Below are 17,903 nucleotides of genomic sequence, written 5' to 3' on the forward strand. Positions count from 1 at the left end.
GGGAAGGCAGCCAGTGGGCACGAAGCCCCTGACCCACCCCAAATCCCCAGACCTCTCATCCCCAGGAGGTCCCCAAGCGAAGGTGAGGCCAAGGGACACATCCCACCTCCCGGAGAGGCCCCGTGGAGCAGGGGCAGAGGACGGACGAGTTCTCTGGGCAGCCCCAGGGTGGGCAGGGGGCCAACATTTTGTCTCCTGGCTCCTTTCGGAGGGCGGCGGGGCAGGTGCTGGGGGCTGCCACCCCAGGGCAAGACGCCGCACCGGGGAGCTCGGGGGGGCGCTTTCGGCCGCTTTTCCCTCGGTTAACGGGAGCGGCGCCCCCGGGGACCACCGCGAAGGGCTCGGCCCGGCCGCTCCCCGCCCGGCTCCAGCGGGGGGCGCCCGAACTCCGCCGCCGCGGCTTCTGCGGCGGCCACGTCGGAGGGCGCCCGGTGCCGCCCCGCCGCCGGGGGGCCCGGCCGCGGGGCTCGGGGTGGGGGGGGTGCCCGGTGCCGCCGGCCGTGCGGGGGGCCCCGGCGGGCGGTGGTCGGGGTGGGGGGCGGCGGAGGGCGGCCGGGCGGGGAGCGCCGTAGCCGCGGTGCTGCGGGCGAAGGCCGGGCTTGGAGCTCCCCCCCCGGTGCCCCGTCCCGGGGACGTCATGGGAGGGAGGTATAAAACGGCGGCGGCGAGGCCGGCGGAGGGGCAGTGCGCGGCGGAGGGCAGGCCGGGGGACAGCGGGGGCAGCCCGGCCGCTGCTGGTGCCGCCGGTGCCGCCGGGGCGATGCCGGTGGCGGCGGGGGCATGAATGGTGCAGCGAGAGGGGCGGGCGCCGCTCTCCCCCCGCGGCGGCGGCGGCGGCGGCGGGGCGGCTCGGGCCGCTGCTGCTGCTGCTGCTGCTGCTGCTGCTGCTGACACGTGCGGCGGCGCGGCGCGGCGGGGCGCTCCCGGCTCCGCGGGGCGCGGGGCGGCGCATGGGGAAGGAGCCCGGCGCGGCGAGGCACGGCGCCCGCCGCCGCTTCTCCTCGCGGAGCGCTGCCAGCTCTTCCTGGAAGTCGTGAGCGGCGCTCGGCGCGGTGAGTTCATGCACCTCCTCGCCAAGCCTCAGCCCGCGGGATCTGGGGAGGCTGCCGCCGGAGCACCGCCCGGTCCCCCGCGCCCGCTCGCCGCCGCCGCCGCCGCCCGGGGGGCTCTCCCGGGGGCCGCCGCCGCCCCCTCGCCCATGAAGATGTACGTGCAAAGGGCTCTGGTGCTGCTCTCGCTGCTGAGCTTCGCCACCGTGAGCCTCGCGCTGTCCTCCTGCACCACCTTGGACCTCGACCACATCAAGAAGAAGCGGGTGGAAGCCATTCGGGGGCAGATCCTGAGCAAGCTGCGGCTCACCAGCCCCCCGGAGACCGTGGGGCCGGCTCATGTGCCCTACCAGATCCTGGCCCTCTACAACAGCACCCGGGAGCTGCTGGAGGAGATGGAGGAGGAGAAGGAGGAGAGCTGCTCGCAGGACAACACCGAGTCCGAATACTATGCCAAAGAGATCCATAAATTTGACATGATCCAGGGCCTCCCCGAGCACAGTAAGTGCCGGGCTCCCGTGCGCTCCGGCCCGGCGCGGGGTGCCGCGCCCGGGGGCAGCCTGCCCCGCCGCACCGGGAGCCGAGGAGCGGCGCCCGCCGGGGATCCGGAGCATCGGGGCCGGGGCCGGGGTCCCGGAGGGGCTGGGGTGCGGGGGTGAAAGGGGCCGGGGGCGCGGGGCTCAGCACCCCGCAGGTGGAGGAGGCGGGGTGCTGAGAGCCGGCGGGGCACCCAAAGGGGTCCCCGGCCCGGGAGCTGCAAGGGAAGGCCGGGAGGGGAGGGAGGGCGAGGTGGGAAGGTGGCAGGAGAGGAGGAAGAGGGGGCTTAGGGTGAGTGTGGTGCGTGGGGTGAGGGAAAAAAGCCCGGTCGCTGGTGCCGGGCGGGTGGCTGGGCTCGTCCCTGCCGCAGATCCAGGCAACCTGTTCGGTCAGCCGGCACCCGCCTGGCTCCAGAGAGGGTGGCGAGGCACTCGCTGGGAAGGCTCCTGCATGGAGGACGCCGTGGAGGATGTTACGCTGACAGCGGCGAGGGATCGGAGAGGGAGCAGGAGATAGCAGGGATGCTGAGCAGGTGCAAAGCAGACAGTGATGCACAGGGGACCCCCTAGGGAACGCAGGCACTGAGGAAACGTGACAGATGTTGAGCAGGTGCAGAGCAGATGATGAGCAGGCCCAGATGCAGACACTAAGCAGATTCAGGTGCAGAAGCTGAGCAGATGCAGATGCAAAGACAGAGAGTGAGCAGACATGAACCCCGAGTAGACTGCAGATGCTGAGCAGATGTAGGCACAAGCAGTGCTTTCGGTCTGTGCTTTGGATTCCTTCGGGTTGGAAGATGTTGGTGGGCATGCAGTCATACCCCGTCCAGGGTGTCCTCTCGTGATGTAGTGCGGTGTTGGGGACTCTACTTGAACGCCTGCAGTTCTGGGGAGGAGCTGTGACTCGGTGCAGGCAGCCTCAGAATGCAGTTACTCTGCCAGGTTTATGTTAATCTTGACATATGATGAGCTGGAATAAGAGCTACAATGTGGTAATGCAACAAATTTCACTTAATCTCTAGCAGACGGCACTCCATATGGTTATATGATTAGCTCTTAGTCCAGGAGGCACCAAGACTCGAGGAACAGAAAGTGCACAGAGTACTAGCAGCTTACCCAGATTTCAACATTTTTGACCTACTAAAGTGCAATTCTAAAAATATGTGGGGAAACGAAGCGTCTGTGCAAAATACAGCTGCACTATGAACTGGTGTGTTTTGGGAAAGCCTAACAGTGGGAAATGAAGTCAGAGGAGTGGATTTGGATAAAGCAGAGGGGTAAGGTGAAGGAAGATCCGCATGAGAAGGAGTGGTGAGGCAGTGGGGAGGGTCTAACTGTGGAGTGTGAGCGTATGGAGAGAGGAGAGCTCGGGGAAGTAGAAGTGGGTGCTGCAGGTGGGCATGGACATTGCCATAAGGAAAGTCCCACAGGTTCAGCCACTGTCCACCACGTGCAGAGTAACACCTCCATGCCTATGGAAGTGAACAAACCTGCCCCACGTCCCTTTAGGACACCACGGCAAGACCAAGTTGTGCTGAGATTGAATTCCTGGGAGTGGGCAACAGAAAGGGGGAACTTTGGAGTTGGATCCCAGCAGGAGAGAAGAGCTGCAGACGGGCCATGGTGTCAAGAGGCACGCTCCTCTTCAAACCTGGGGAGTTTCATCTCGTACACCATGGCTGAATTTGGCCCCGTGTCTTCAAAAGTGGCTGATGTTCAACTTTCCCATGACTCTGTCACTGTGCCAGGCGGTGATCTCAGAGCACGTTCGGAGCCAAAGCCCGTCTCCTCCGGGGGGGAAGGGGAGCACGGCTCCATTGAGGGAACTGAGAAGATGATACAGACGAGGCTGAAATGCGTGTGCGCGCGCACACGCTGTTCTAGCTCCAGAGTATTAATCGAGCAGTTTGTTGGCTCAGAGAAGTCATCCTTCTCCAAGACTTAAGGCCCAACAGTGAGCAAAGTTGAGGAGCAAAAATAGCAGCAGGGAGAGCCTGATCCTTCTAGGAAGGAAGGATTTTCAGGAGCAGGTCCCTGTCCCCACCCTGAGCTGTCTGATGATTCAGGGAATGGTCTTCCTGCTGCTGTGCCTCTCAGGGATGTTGTCTAAATTATAAAGAATATTTTTTGAGAATAGCTCCCTCTTGATCAGCCATTCACTTCAAGGAGCTCCTAAAGCCCATGGGGGTTCAGAGCCCCTTGAGCACTGATTGTTGCTTAGATTCAAGCTCAGAAAGCAGCTGCAATGGTCCTACAAAGAGCTCTGCTTTCCTTCCCAAGGAAGACCATGCCATTTTCTAAGACAGCATGAGAGACAAGGCAATTAAAACAATTGGTCTTTTGGCCAAGCACCCCTTCCTTCCAAATCTGCCACCTGCAGTTCCAGAAGGATCGTTTTTTTTCTCTTGAGTTCTGCAGCTTTGACATTAAGCACCTTGAAGTACCGGTGCTATGACACGGAGTGAAGCAGCACCTGCCTGCAGCCAGCCTGCCCTTCCTTGACGTCAGACTGGAACCACACAGCGATCAGCTGCCTCGAGGCGGGCCAGAAACAGTAGCTGTGTGGGATTGGTGGCACATGGAGAACCTGCACCTTGCTGAGAGCAGTTGTAGGAAGAGGGGATTTCCCAAAGAATGTGCTCCCTGCATCCCACCTGGCACTCCAGGAGGCTGCTGGTCTCATTTGTTCCATCAACAGCTCTGAGGCTGGCTGGGCTCCACAATCATAATAATATGATAGCAGGGCCCGATTGTGAGGATGCATCCTGTTGTATCAGACACAGAGTGGCATGGGTACACAGGTGTCACAGATTCCCTGCCTCTAGGCTTCGTTACAGCCACTGGCTGTTGTGGACTTGCAGGAATATTGCCTCTAGGTTTTGTTCCTTGCTGGTATCTGGACAAGTCCAGATTCCAGCATAGTTAGCGCACCATGAGCTGGGACTGGACCCAATTCCCTGAAAACATCACCTAGCTGCACTTGCCTGTGACCTCTTAAAATAAAGACTTTGCCCCAAAGCAGACATCTTTCTGGGAGCGAGACATGTTCTGGACATCCAGCTGTGGGAAGCGGGCTCCAACCTTGCAGTGCTGAGCACGAAACAATGCAGCTCTATCACCCCATTGCAGAGGGCTGGTTCCCAGGGTATGAAGGCAATAGGAAGCTTCTCCTTAGGAAAGGGAAAATAGCCATTACCGTTTCCACTAGGAAGGTCTCCAAAGACACCTCTGCCTTACTGGGGAAGGAAGTAGGTAGGTGGCAGCGTGGAGATAGCAGGGAAGTGCAGGAGATGGCTATTTGTTACCAGCACAGCTGCCTCACCTCTTAGGCAGAACATTGTAAGGAGTCGATGAACAATAAATCACTTTGTCTCTCATCTGTGCTGTGCTGTGGGACCAGATTTGCAGTCTCTTAGTAGATTATCAGATAAAGTGCCAATGTTGTAAAAAGCTAGTGGGCTAGTCTGACCGATGATCTGATCTAGAAAGGCATTTTGATGGCTACTGGGACACCCCTCCTGGACAGGCAGTCGGCCCTGCAATGGAAGGGCAGGCTGTCAGCAGCACTATTAATAGGGCTAGGATTACAAAACAGCTTAAGGGGGTATTAAAACGCAGTATCCACCTAAGTCTGTAACACAGAACAGTTATGAGTGTTAGGCTTCAGCTACAAAGATGCCTTGGGGCATTTAATGAGATCAGAGCTTGCTGATCTGTGCTTTTCCATGGCACAAAACCTAGAAGTGGTCACAGTGGTGGAGTCCCCACAGCGGGTGTCCTCTCGTGGCTCGGTGCACTCTGTGCCACAGGGCTGTTGGGCTGAGCATACCAGCTTGCAACTGCAATTGGGATCCGATCTCCTGGGGCTACCAAATATTCATGTCTTTAATAGTAGGCAGAGATGTTCCTGTACAGAAATGCTGCTCCATTCAACAGCAGAAATGGCAAAAAATCCTCCGATCAAATCTCAATGGGAGCATCTGGTCATTAGCTTATTGAGTAAAATTTTTGCAGCCTAAGAACACATCTTTGTAAGCTGTCAGGCTCCTGCTTGCCAAATCTGGGTGTAGCACAAGAGGAAGACGTTCATCTTCATGGAGATGACTCCAGAAGTGCATCAGCATTGCTCAAAGCAGAATTTGGCATGGGAAGTGAACTTCTGCTCTCAGGCACTGTTCCACACCAGTCCCTCTTCAGAACCTGTTTCCCTTGGGAGACAGTGGTGCTATGAAGAGAGGGGCCAGCTCCAGGAATATAATTTCAAGGTTAGCAGGACTTCCAGCCTGTTTGTCACAGAGTGGAACTGTGGCTGGGAACAGGTGACAGTTTTTCTTTTCTTCTTCTTTAATATAAAATGAGAAAGGAAAGAAAAAAAAAAAAAAACAAACACACAAATATCAGCTGACATGAGAGCCTCGTGTTGCCTTGGACAACAGCCAGAGGTCATATGAAAAGCTTTGTAGAACTGCAAACAGATCTGCATGTGGGTGTAGAGCAGGAGTTGCTGTGCCTTATCTGCAGGAAACCTTAAAGCCTTAATGATGCTGAGCCTTGAAGGCTAACGGGTCAATAGGAGAGGAGCAACAGGAATCACAGCCTTTTCTATGGGACCAAGGTGGTCCCAATGAAGAGAAGCTTTTTTTTTTTTTTCTTTTTTGAGAACTTTTTTGGACCTTGTGTTTTTTACCCACTGTCTTTTTGGGCATCTGAGGAGTGGATTTTTCTGCTCAGCAGGCACACATCCAGGCAGAGACTTGCTGTGCTATTTCCTGCCCATGTGTCTGATCTCCGCAGGCCTCTCAGCACTATTATTCTGTCCTTGAAGAACTCTCTGTCTGGTACTATCCATGAATTCCTCCTTCAGGTCATGGGTGAGAACTGACCTTAAAACCCAGTTCTTTTGGTACACAGAACAGTCACGGCTCCCAAGAAGTCTTCCACACCTCATGCTTTGTGGACACTTGTCTGGCTTTCATTTTAGGAGACAATGTCAAGGTTTGTAACAGGATCACCTTCAATGTACCTTCATCTCTCCAGCATGAGCACAGGATCAGAGTGACACCACCACGACGACTGGGAATGGATCCTACAAGCTGCAAATGCCTTGGCTGGGGTTGTCATTTTGAATGCAGATTTAGGAGTACTCGCAATGTGCAATAAGCAGAGTTAGAAAAGAGGATTAAAAATAATGCTGTTGATCTGCAGTGATTCTCTGGTTTGCAACATTGAAATAACGGTGGCAGTAGTGGGAAGATCTTGCAAAATATTCCAAACATAGAGCAAATCTGAGTGAATTCATCCTGTCTTATCTTTAGCCAGGTAACCATACTTTTTAAAGGTGGTGAGATGTTTGAGTGGCAGGCCTCAGCTGGCAAGCTCTTTCTCAGTCTGTTTATTTGAGATCCCTCACCTCTGGCCTGAGGTTCTCAGTCTTTCCCTCTGTCTTTCTCCCAGATGAGTTGGGCATTTGCCCCAAAGGTGTCACCTCCAACGTGTTCCGCTTCAACGTGTCCTCGGCAGAGAAGAACAGCACCAACCTGTTCCGAGCCGAGTTCCGGGTACTGCGTGTGCCCAACCCGAGCTCCAAACGCAGTGAGCAGCGCATTGAGCTCTTCCAGGTGGGTATCCTCCTCACCTTCCCCAGTGCCTGAGGCTCCTTAATCACTGCCTCAATTGATGTGAGCAAGGCGGTGCTGTCCTTTTTCACACTCACATGGCCCAGCTGCTCTGAGCACCCCGCTGTGGTGCCCGCTGCAGCTCTGTGCTGCACTGAGAAGGGGGTTGGAGGAGGCAGCCCTCCCCAGTGGAGGATCCCTGACCCTTCTGTCACATCTGCATGCGTAGGTCCCTTGGCAGTTTTGTTCCTCTGACTATCGCAGCACAATGCAGTTGGTGCTAATCCAACGGGTGGAGCTCTCTGACTTGTCACAGGCTTACTGGAAAAGAAATGCTCGCTTTCAATGTTCCTTTCACCAGCAGTTGGGTGCACAGTTCCTGGCACCCTTAATGTAGATGCTTATCTGGTGTTTGGTTTGAACTCTTGGGCTCCCCTGGCACCATCAGGTCTGGTTCGGGTTTGGAAGTGGTCTCAGGCCAGGCCGAACCACCCAGCTAATGGCACAGTTTAGCATCCAGGCAGCACGTTCCCACAGGCTGGTGTCTGTCCACTTTCTAGGAGGAATGCAGCTAAAATTGCCCTTTGCCTGTTAGCTCTTCAGGTCTTCCTGGAACTGAGCTTTAAAAGTCAGAGCAGTTCTCTACCAGATGAGAGCACTGACGAGGAGGCAAGCCCCAAGCTTCTCCATGGGCTCTGTGTCCTGTGCAATGAACCCAGGGTGCTGCAGCAAGGTGCACTTTGCACAGACTGTGGTTGCCTGTCTGGAAATGGCAGGGAATATCAAAGCAGGGGGGGAATTCTCCAAATCTCATCAGCCCTGATGTTTTTTGGTAGAAGCTAAAGAGTGGAGGACACATGAAAACACCACTTTGTAGGACTCAACAAGTTTGCAGAGCAAGGTGTTCTGTTACCCATGGCTGGGTCTACTTTGAAATCCAGATCCACATCCCACACATTAATACAGAAATAAAACCACCTGTTCCATCTGTTGCTGCATGCTTCTGCCGCTGGGTATGTATCCCGAAGCAAGGATGGGCTGGGAGAGGTGAGCCGCGTAGGACACAGAAATAGATGCCGTGTAGCTCTGGAGTTCAGGTTGGTTTTGAAGTGTTCCCCTCACTTGTGCCAGGGTATTCTGCTGTCTCATGTGTTGGGCCACACCTGAATTTGTTTGTAGCAAGCTGTGGAAGAAAAAAAAAAAGCCACAAGGCTGTTCCTTCCTCATGCATGGCACTGGCTGATTCTCTCTACCACTCCTTCCAACGCAGATCCTTCGGCCGGATGAGCACATAGCAAAGCAGCGCTACCTCAGCGGCAGGAACGTGCAGACACGGGGCTCCCCTGAGTGGCTGTCCTTCGATGTCACCGAGACTGTGCGCGAGTGGCTCCTGCACAGAGGTAGGGGTCTTACCACGACTGGGTGTGTCAAGACATCCATAGAAATGTGGATCAGTGCTGGCAGGAGCATATGTTTGCTCCTGGTTTTGCAGGAGCGCTGCTCAAATAGAGGGCAGCTTCTTTGAGCTTGGGAACAAACCTTCCCCCAGAAAGCCACCTCGGTGTGTGACATTTGCAGCCTCCCAGCTCTGGCCTGGAGTCCCCGCTGGGTAGCTCTGTGGGCTGAGTCAGAATAAGGTTTCGTCCTGTGGAGGAGGAAATTGTTTTTGCTGAGAGATGCTGGAACTTCTTTTGTTTCTTTGATTCTAAGCCCAGGGAGACCTCTCCGCTGGTCTAATCTATCATCTGCAACTCATAGAAAATGAGGATTGCTCTGCTTTAACTTTCCTGTGAGCTAGAGCACATCTAGTAGGAAAAAACAGCATGGATCCCGATTTCTTTAGCTGTTTACAGCTTGGCAGGTATAAAGGTGAGGAAATACCAGAGGCTGACACACCTAGACAGAACATACCTCTGCCACCACTGGGCAGCCCTACAGATAGCTACGGGGCAGCTCCCAGCAAGAACACTGACCCCATTCACAGCTGGAGCGTAGGCACCGTGACTCACAGCTGGATTGGCCTCACAGATAGAAGCTAGGTGCCACTGAAAACTGGAATGCAGGCACTGGCAAGCAGCCGCTCCCTGGAAGGATAAGCTGTGAGCTTGTAGGCTCCTCCTTTTTGAAGCGCTCCCAGTTGTGTCCCGATGGCTGGAGTTCAGCGCTGGAACTGCGGCGAGCTCTCTCTGGCTGACAGACACCATGGAGTATGCTGCGCTTAGGAAAAAAGGTGCTAGGCACCTTGTCAATGCCCCAGGGAGCCAGATGTTTCAATTCATGACACAACATAGGAAAAAAAAAAAAAAGAGCTTTCATAAGAGTCTTATGTTCCCTGGGTCAGGCCCACACAGCATGACTGGTCCAGGAAGTTATTATGAAAATAGACTTGCCTCTGGAAAGTCTGTGTGAATGAGACTGCTAGCGGCTCAACCAAACAGGAGGCTGCAGCTGCTGAGAAAAACGCTTCCAGTGAAATTACTTGTCCATATCCAACTTGCTTAATTTCAGATCTCTCCTTCAGACACTAACCAGAAGCCAGATAGCAGACAGGTACTGAGGACAGCAAAACTAATCCAACACAGACACCACAAAGCCAACTCTTCAAAATACTTATTTTCCAGTGGAACTCTTCAAAGATCACAAATGTTTTTGGGTGCTGAATAGACTAAAAAGCATAACCAGAAGCACCAGGTTATCAGGAGCATGGCTTTTGGCACAAGTGAGGCCACAAAATTCTGCTTCCCGTTCTCCTTCCCAAGTCAGCTCCTGTGCCCTAGCTCTGGTAGCACCCCTCACTTTGAGACAGACCCCACAGCCTAGGAGTTCAGCACAGTCCTCGTCCCAGCCGAGGAAAGCAGTTTCTTACAGAGTCCTCTCTTTCTTTGCAGAGTCCAACCTTGGCCTGGAAATTAGCATACACTGCCCTTGCCATACTTTTCAGCCCAATGGGGACATCTTGGAGAACTTGCATGAGGTGTTGGAGATCAAATTCAAAGGTGATAAAACGCTGGATTAGGGGAGGCCGTTGGAGAAGGGAAGGCTTGGGGTGTCTAAAGAAAAAAATGTGGTCTTCCTTTGCATAATTGAGGATTTTACCTTGCATAACATTTGTTGTACAGAATACACCTCTGGGTTTGCATGCTGATCATACAGGTATACCCATTTTGTAGATAGATTTGAAATGGGGGAAAGCAAGCGCCGGCTGGGTGGGTTTGCACGCGTGCCTGCAGAAAGGAGTAATTTTGTATTTCGGTATCTCTCTGGGAAGCTCAGCTTGATGCCTTCTCAGATTTCCACAGAGGCTCTGCTTTCCAGTTAGGGTGACTGGAACACAAGGAAGTCAGGCATCCTGTGTGAGGTGGCCCAGAGAGTCAGTGGCTTGGCTGGCCTAACAAGTAGGAACCTCCTGGCTTGCAGCCCTGGGCTGCAGCCACTGGCCCCCACAGGCTCCATTTCTGAGGCTGTTCTGCAGAGTGCCAATGATCTGACATCTTCTTTAAACCATTCATCTTCCTGCCTGTCCTGGGCCTGAAGCCAGGAGCGAGTGGGATGGATTAATGGCCCCACCAGCAGTTTACAAATGGTAAAACAGGTGGCCCACAAGACTCTATTTCAGGCCTGCAGCAGTCAGATTCACTGGGAGTGCAGGGGTCCCTGGGAGGGGAGAAGTCCAAGCAAAAGTGGAAATGGTGCCTGAGTCCCTTTTGCCTTGGTCCAAGGGCAGGCATGAAAGCATTGAATGAAAAATCTTGTTGTGTCCTCCACTTTCACACTGACATCTTCTCTGTGGATCCCGTTTCTCTCTGAAGGCATTGACAACGAGGATGACTATGGCCGTGGGGACTTAGGGCGCCTGAAGAAGCAGAAGGACTTGCATAATCCCCACCTCATCTTGATGATGTTACCCCCACACCGCCTGGAGAGCCCAACGCTGGGGGGCCAGAGGAAGAAACGGGCCCTGGATACCAACTACTGCTTTCGGTAAGTGAGAATCCTGCCGTTGTCACCGGGTCCCACGCCTGAGGTTGGTTAAGCACGGCAACACTTCTCACCTCCAGGAAAGGCAGTGCCCTCCGAGGGGGCTGTGGGTCACTGCGGAGCTGCAGGGGCCATGTGAGGAGTGCTGCTCAGCCGACTGCACCCTGTGGTGTCCAAGAAGGACGCTGGCCAGCTCAGCAGAGTCACTGTGAGCTTCTGGCTGAGTTTCAGCAGCCCCTTGCCAGCCCTGGGAGTGGGACAGCAGGGAGGTGCTGTCCCCGGGGCTAGCAGCAGGGTTGCCTGTCAGCGTGTGGGCAGAGCCAGGCAGCTGACTTGCCTGCCTCTGCCTCTTCTCCGCTCCCAGAGCAGGCCAGCACCGTGTCCCACTGATCATAGCCCTTCTCTTCGGGAAGCTGCATCATACAAGCACATTTAAGGCCCTTCTCTAGATTCACCGTGTGCCGATGCTGTGTTTCAGGAACCTGGAGGAGAACTGCTGCGTGCGTCCTCTTTACATCGACTTCCGACAGGACCTGGGCTGGAAGTGGGTCCACGAGCCTAAAGGCTACTTTGCTAACTTCTGTTCGGGCCCTTGTCCGTACCTGCGCAGCGCAGACACCACTCACAGCACGGTACATCCAGCGTCTTTTCCTCAGGGCTCTGTCTCTCCCTTCCTTCCTCAGTCTTATCACATCTGGTCTCTTCGAAGCGGCAGAAGTAGTTCAGATTAATACTTGTAAAAAAACTCGAAGGAAACTGCAGGAAAGAGTCTAGGAGGTTCAGGGGGGAGATGTTCTTCGTAGGGAATCAGTACGGAGTCCATGCTTCCAGCCAAACACTGAGGAGTATGCAGTATCTTGGGTGAGATGAGTAACAGGACTCACAGTTTTAGGGTACCTATTTGGTAAGGGCCAGAGTGTTAACCAAATCCCTCAAATCTAATGTCAATCCTGGTCATTATGTTCTGCCTACGTTTTTCCTGCATTTTTCAATGGATAGAGGGTTTTTGTACACTCGGTATCAGGTTGTCATGCAAAGCTGCTGAGCCATGGCACACACCTGCTGTCTACTCCTACAGGGGCAGCTGTAGTCCAGAAGTAAGGGGGTGTCCATGTCCAGAAGTGAACATGGCTATGCAGCAAGCTTCCCCTTTCTGCACTGCCATCCTTTCCAGCTGTATAAATCCCACCTGGCCTATGGGAGGGAGGAACCCACTAGGCAGTGATATTCACAAATATGACTGGCAGAAAGCAAATATTTTCATGTAACTTCCACATAACCTCTGTTTAACATATGTACACTGGGCAGTCTTTGGGAAGAGTGCCACCTGAGCCCCACTACAGTCTAGAGCATAGAAAAAAAGGCAAAAGAAATGCATGCTAATGGAAGAAGCACAAAGAGGAGCAGACAAACTAATCGACTGACAGTCCATTGCTAAAGTTAGAAAAATCAGAGGAGAATCCTGTGCTTCTGTCCACAAAAGAGAAAAGGCAGCAAGTCAGAGAATGCAGCAACTCACTTGAAACTTAGCTTCAACTTTCACTAAAAAAGTCGCTGGAAAAATGCTGACTTGGCAGCAGAATAATTAACTGGGTAAAGATGATATTGTAGGAAAGATGCTAACATTTTCTTGACAGCTTAAGAGTCTGCAAGGCTCACTAAGGCTAAAGGATTGGTATGAGTGGGAGTAGTTGATCTAAGGGGATGAAGGAGTGGACAGGTGCTGGGCAAGACAAGTAAACGAACAGCTTAGGAAGGGTAATATGCATGCCGGGTGGTACATATACCATCTAGTTGTCCTGAGAAATTCTCTAATAGATACTGGTATGAACGAGCATGAGAGAAAGGAGAATTTAGTACGGTCCCTAATGTTCTCATCTTGCTCAAGAAAGGAAATGCTCAAGCAGTAAGTTCAGCTGAGTGATCTGAGCAATCTTCAGAACAATACCACTGCTGACAGGAAAAAAACTAGGAAAAACATGGCAAAAAGCAGATTTCTCACCAGTTTGTTTAACTTACTCTGCTGAGTACAGCAGCCCCAGAGGATGTGGTAACCATGTGGTACAGCCAGGGCCTTCACTCAGTATTCCAGACAGTTTCTACCAAAATAACTGGAATTACGTGGATCTGGGTGATAGAACAGGATGCCTCCTTAAAACCCCTGATCCCCCAGGACCGTAGTTAACAGACAAGGTGCTGGACCTTGTCATATAACCCAGAGAAATGCTAATGAGACTGCGGTAGCACAGGTGAGATCATGTTTTGGCCCCACGATTCAGCAAGTTGCGTATCACTGAGAAGTGGCCACCTCTGGGAAGAAACATGGCAATTCTTTTGTGGAGGCTGCGGGGCCAGAGTGTACAGTCATCTGTGGGACAGGGCCAGCTGGGAGAAGGAATCCAGGGCGGTCCCACAGGACACCGTCCTGGCTCCAGCATTATAGTGTAATGACTTGGAGGAGGGAGTGGAGAGCGAGAGCATGAGACGGTTCAAAGCTGGGAGGGAACTGTGGATACTCAAGATGATGGGCATCCATCCAGTGCTATCTAGAGATGTTAGCTGAAATAAGCAGCACTGGTTTTCCTTCTTCTGTTTTCTGTAATGGAACCAAAGACAATGTGGCCCTGGGCTGGTTATAAGCAAAAATTGTGACATTATACCCCACACCTCATCAGAAATTAAAGAAGTGAATTACTCCTTGCACTTCTTCAACCCTTAGGCACTGGCCAGGGGCTACACTACAGTTCAAAAGAAAAATGTCTTTGGGTCAGGCCCAGATAGGTGATACCCTTTAGGAGTAGGCCATGGTCAGGACATGATGAGTATGACTCACATCTGGGAAAAGCCCTCTGATGAGCATAGTCCAAATACCTAGAGACCAAACACCTTCCTGTCCTCAACCAGCTTAAATGGATTCCTGGCTCTGTCACCACATTTGTGTGTTTCCACAGGTGCTGGGCTTATACAACACGCTGAACCCTGAGGCATCTGCCTCGCCCTGCTGTGTCCCCCAGGACCTGGAGCCACTCACCATCTTGTACTACGTCGGGAGGACCCCCAAAGTGGAGCAGCTCTCCAACATGGTGGTGAAATCCTGCAAGTGCAGCTGAAAGGCACCCTGGCCCGCCCAAAGCCAAGAGAGAAACTGTCAGCACCCACTCTCCTGCTCCCAGGCTAACACAAAAGGAACCGGGGGTCAGAGACTCCGCATGCAGAGGGCCGAGCACCAAACCCTGGGGCTTAGGGTCTGGCAGCCCTCGGGAATCTCTTCTGGAACATTTCTCGGTCTTGTTGGCAATGTCGCCTTCCCTCTGGGAGCTACTTTGGTGTCACGAAGGCCACGCTCTCCAAAATGGCTGGACAGTTGGTGCAGAAGAGAAGGACAGAGTGGAGGAACTGCTGTGTATTTGAATGCTGGGGTAGTTGAACTGGGAAGGCAAGGAATGAGAAAGAACATTTGAAAGGGGGAGTGGAAATGGGGCAGCATTTCCTTTTCTAGCTGTAGCTATCTTGGGACCTCAGCCCTCCCCACTGGCCTGAAGAATTATTTTCTCCTGCAGGACAAAATCTTGGAATTTTCTTCAGAGAAAGAAAATACACCAAGAAGGGAAGCTGCTCAAAGAGGAGATGCTCAGAGATGCACACAGACTTTTGTTCCTCAGAGCTGTGATCCAGGAGTCGTGCAATTGTCACTGTGCTTCTGCCAAACCTGTAAGATCAGATGGCAGATCCTGGCTATTGGTTTCTGAATGCAAACTGCAGGGCTCCCAGTCAGCCTGCTGAGGGTGGGCAAATACAAGCAAAGAGGGTGCTGAGTCCGTTTTTAGAAGGACTGATGCCTCCATTCAGCTCGTTTCCCTTCCTGGAAGTTTCTGAATGATGGTTTCTGGGTCAGGGCAAGAGCAGTATCTGTGGGTACCTGAATTTTGGGCCCATTCGCTCATGAGCTGATACATCCTGAGGACCTTTTGTCTGTTGTGGTTTGTGAGGTGCTTTGGGGAGTTCTGCACAATGATCTCAACGTGGCCCAGGCCTCACCTGCCAAGACTTAAAAAATATTAATCTCAAAAACATTGTAAAAAATAAATATTTGGGGGGGAAATGGTCTTTTTTTTTTTTTCCCACAAGGAAGTTGCTTGTTGAAGGGCTAGATGGTTTGTTGTTTTTAAAGTGCTACTGCTGTAGCATACTTGATCACTTTGAAATCTTTCCCCTTTCCAGGATGTCTCTTCAAGGGAATGGGTACGATTTAGGCCAGAGAGCCCCAGAATGGAAATCCCTTCATACCTTCAAAGAATGCCTGGTGTGCATCTGCTCTGCCCTTCCCTCATCCTTCAGATGTACACATCACCTCTGCCATTTGATTTTGATAGACTCATATAAAGCTCCCCTCAAACGTAAAACTTCTTACAGTCCTGTTTAAGTAATCAGGGAATTGAAGTTGTCACAGCTGACAAATGCCCTATGTTCAGTGGAATATATATGGGCTGCCAGTACAGACTTGCACACAAAGGTAAATAACCCCCCTCAGATTTACCATAAACATTGGAGATATTCATAAAAAGTTCTCAGATGTGGCCTAGGCAAGTAATGAATATACTCTTTCTAAAAAGTATGTTATTTTCAGCCACAGATATTCCCCAAAGTACAAATCTCAAGTACTTGCATGTCACGTGAGATTCAGAGGCTGCCTCTCTGACTCCCTCAACCACAACTACTTAAAGCCATGTACTAAAGACCACAGAGGTTCCTTCCTGTCCCCTCCCAGTTCCTGGTCCCCAGCAGCTGAGTGTCAAGTGACACCTAGCTGCTTAATAGCTTGTGGCCAGGGCTCTCCGTGGGCAGCTCAGGCTGCAGCTCTTCCAGCCAACCCTCTGCGTTTGTGGCTGCTTCCATACACCTCACTGAGATGCTGCGATAGTGTGTAATCTCAAACGTCTTAAAAAAAAAACCTAAACAAGTCCTTCATCACCAGCTGGCTAGAGATTAGGAAGGGTGGGTCAATGGAGGGAGCCTGCCAACCTTGGTGACATTTTGGCTGGGGCACACGTGCTCTGATAGAGGCACTCCCCAGCACTCAGCTGTATCCCTTTCATCTCTCAGGGGCTCCTTGACCTGTCTTTGGTGTTATGACGAAATGTACAGCTCTGATCAGTCCTGCAGCACTAATTTATTGCTGTACAGCTCTCCATACCCATGCTTCCCCCTTGCCTGCCAAAGGAGGGAGCAGATAAATGCATTGCAACTACACTACCATGCTGATAGGCCAGAAATTTAGTGGCTGTGCTGGGGGGGGGAAGAGAAATCCAGATGCCAATTGGCGCAGGAATTCTCTCTAATCTCCTTTTAGCAGCATTCCCTGGGGAGGTTTTGGTTTACAAGCTGCAGTCTGTTCTTTGGTCATTGTTCCTCGTGAGCCCTGGGTTGGCTCTGCTGCCCATCCAATTGAAGGGCTTTCTCGCTAGTAAGGGGAAAAAAAAAAAAAAAGAAAAAACAGGGAGGGGGAGCTGCAAAGAGCCGAGCAAGAACATGAGCTTCACAATCATACGTGGCACTTGGAGCACGCCAGAACCACCCACAGATTAACCCTGGCAAGCCCCTTGAGGTGGGTCTGTCTCACTAGCCCTTGTTCACTGCTGCTCCTTGGAGCAGGGAGGGGTGGCAGAGGGATGGGACCGTGTCTAACAGCTGCTGGGAAAGGAGACAAAATGGAAAGGGGGGATCAGGGGAGAAGCGTCTTGGGGTGTCCAGTCAGTAAAGATAAGGTAACCTCCTGGTTACAGCAATCCGCAATGTCAAATGCTCCTTTCAGTTGCTCCTGTCTCCAGACTTCAGTTTTCCCAGCTGCGTTTGAGAATTAGGTTTGTGAGATAGGATCTGAATTCATTTTCTTACAGTCAAAATAACTTCCCTAGGGCTGTTTTAGCTACAATCCAACAACAAACTCTACTACCTATATGGGGTTAATAACAGACTGAACACACTCCTGGGCCCAGGCTTACCAAAACATTTCAGGACACTTGTGTGGGAAGGAGGAGAGGCAGAGAGCAGTTCCCTATATGCTGTGTTACTAGGTGGCAAACTGAAGAAGACAATGGGAAAGAAAAGTGGGCTCTTCGCTGTCAACAATGAATACAGCTCCCAACAGTTCCCTTTTGTTGCTCCCAGGAACAAACAAAAGCTGATGAAAACAATCCCAGCACACTTTCCCTCTCTTTAACAAAGATCAATGGTTAGAAAGAGTAAAAAAAAAACAATTCTGCACTGCAATAGGGAAGATCCTACACAGCCGATCAAATGGCCATCTTTGTAGTCCCTGTTTCTCTGTGGCATACTCTGACAGCATGCCAGAGGCCTAGATCTGAACTTGAACACCTCGTTTTTCAGGCTACAGTGTAATGTAGAGCTCTGCAAGGAATACTGCTTCAGTAAATACAGGCACATACCCTCATATTTCAGCAAATAATACACTCTTTGCAGACTAAATGAGTCTTTATCCCCCGGTCTTTGTGATGGATGGTCTCTGGCTATCTTGCTGCCCTCACAAAAAAGCAGCAGCACATTCCTGTTACTGCTGTGTGAACTCGGATATGGTGCTTTGTTCTTCAGCCTTCCATAACCAAGAGGCATCAGTACAAACAGTAAACCAGACAGACCATGTCGAAAAGCAATGAAAGATATAAAAGACAAACATACCTGTCCACTCCTCTGGTAACATCGTGGCT

At 52.2% G+C, this 17,903-nt stretch overlaps 1 protein-coding gene across 1 annotated transcript; it reads left to right on the forward strand.

The window, feature by feature from the left end:
- The first annotated feature begins 599 nt into the window (after window positions 1-599).
- Window positions 600-15,280, forward strand: TGFB3 (transforming growth factor beta 3). The gene is made up of 7 exons (XM_038180222.2): window positions 600-1,550; window positions 7,040-7,203; window positions 8,471-8,600; window positions 10,089-10,196; window positions 11,010-11,181; window positions 11,657-11,810; window positions 14,130-15,280. The coding sequence occupies exons 1-7, from the start codon at window positions 785-787 to the stop codon at window positions 14,286-14,288; spliced, it is 1,653 nt and encodes a 550-aa protein (XP_038036150.1). The 5' UTR covers window positions 600-784; the 3' UTR covers window positions 14,289-15,280.
- The last annotated feature ends 2,623 nt before the right edge of the window (window positions 15,281-17,903 follow it).

This window comes from Anas platyrhynchos, chromosome 5 (genome assembly GCF_047663525.1).
Source record: "Anas platyrhynchos isolate ZD024472 breed Pekin duck chromosome 5, IASCAAS_PekinDuck_T2T, whole genome shotgun sequence".
Classification (NCBI taxonomy): Eukaryota; Metazoa; Chordata; class Aves; order Anseriformes; family Anatidae; genus Anas; species Anas platyrhynchos.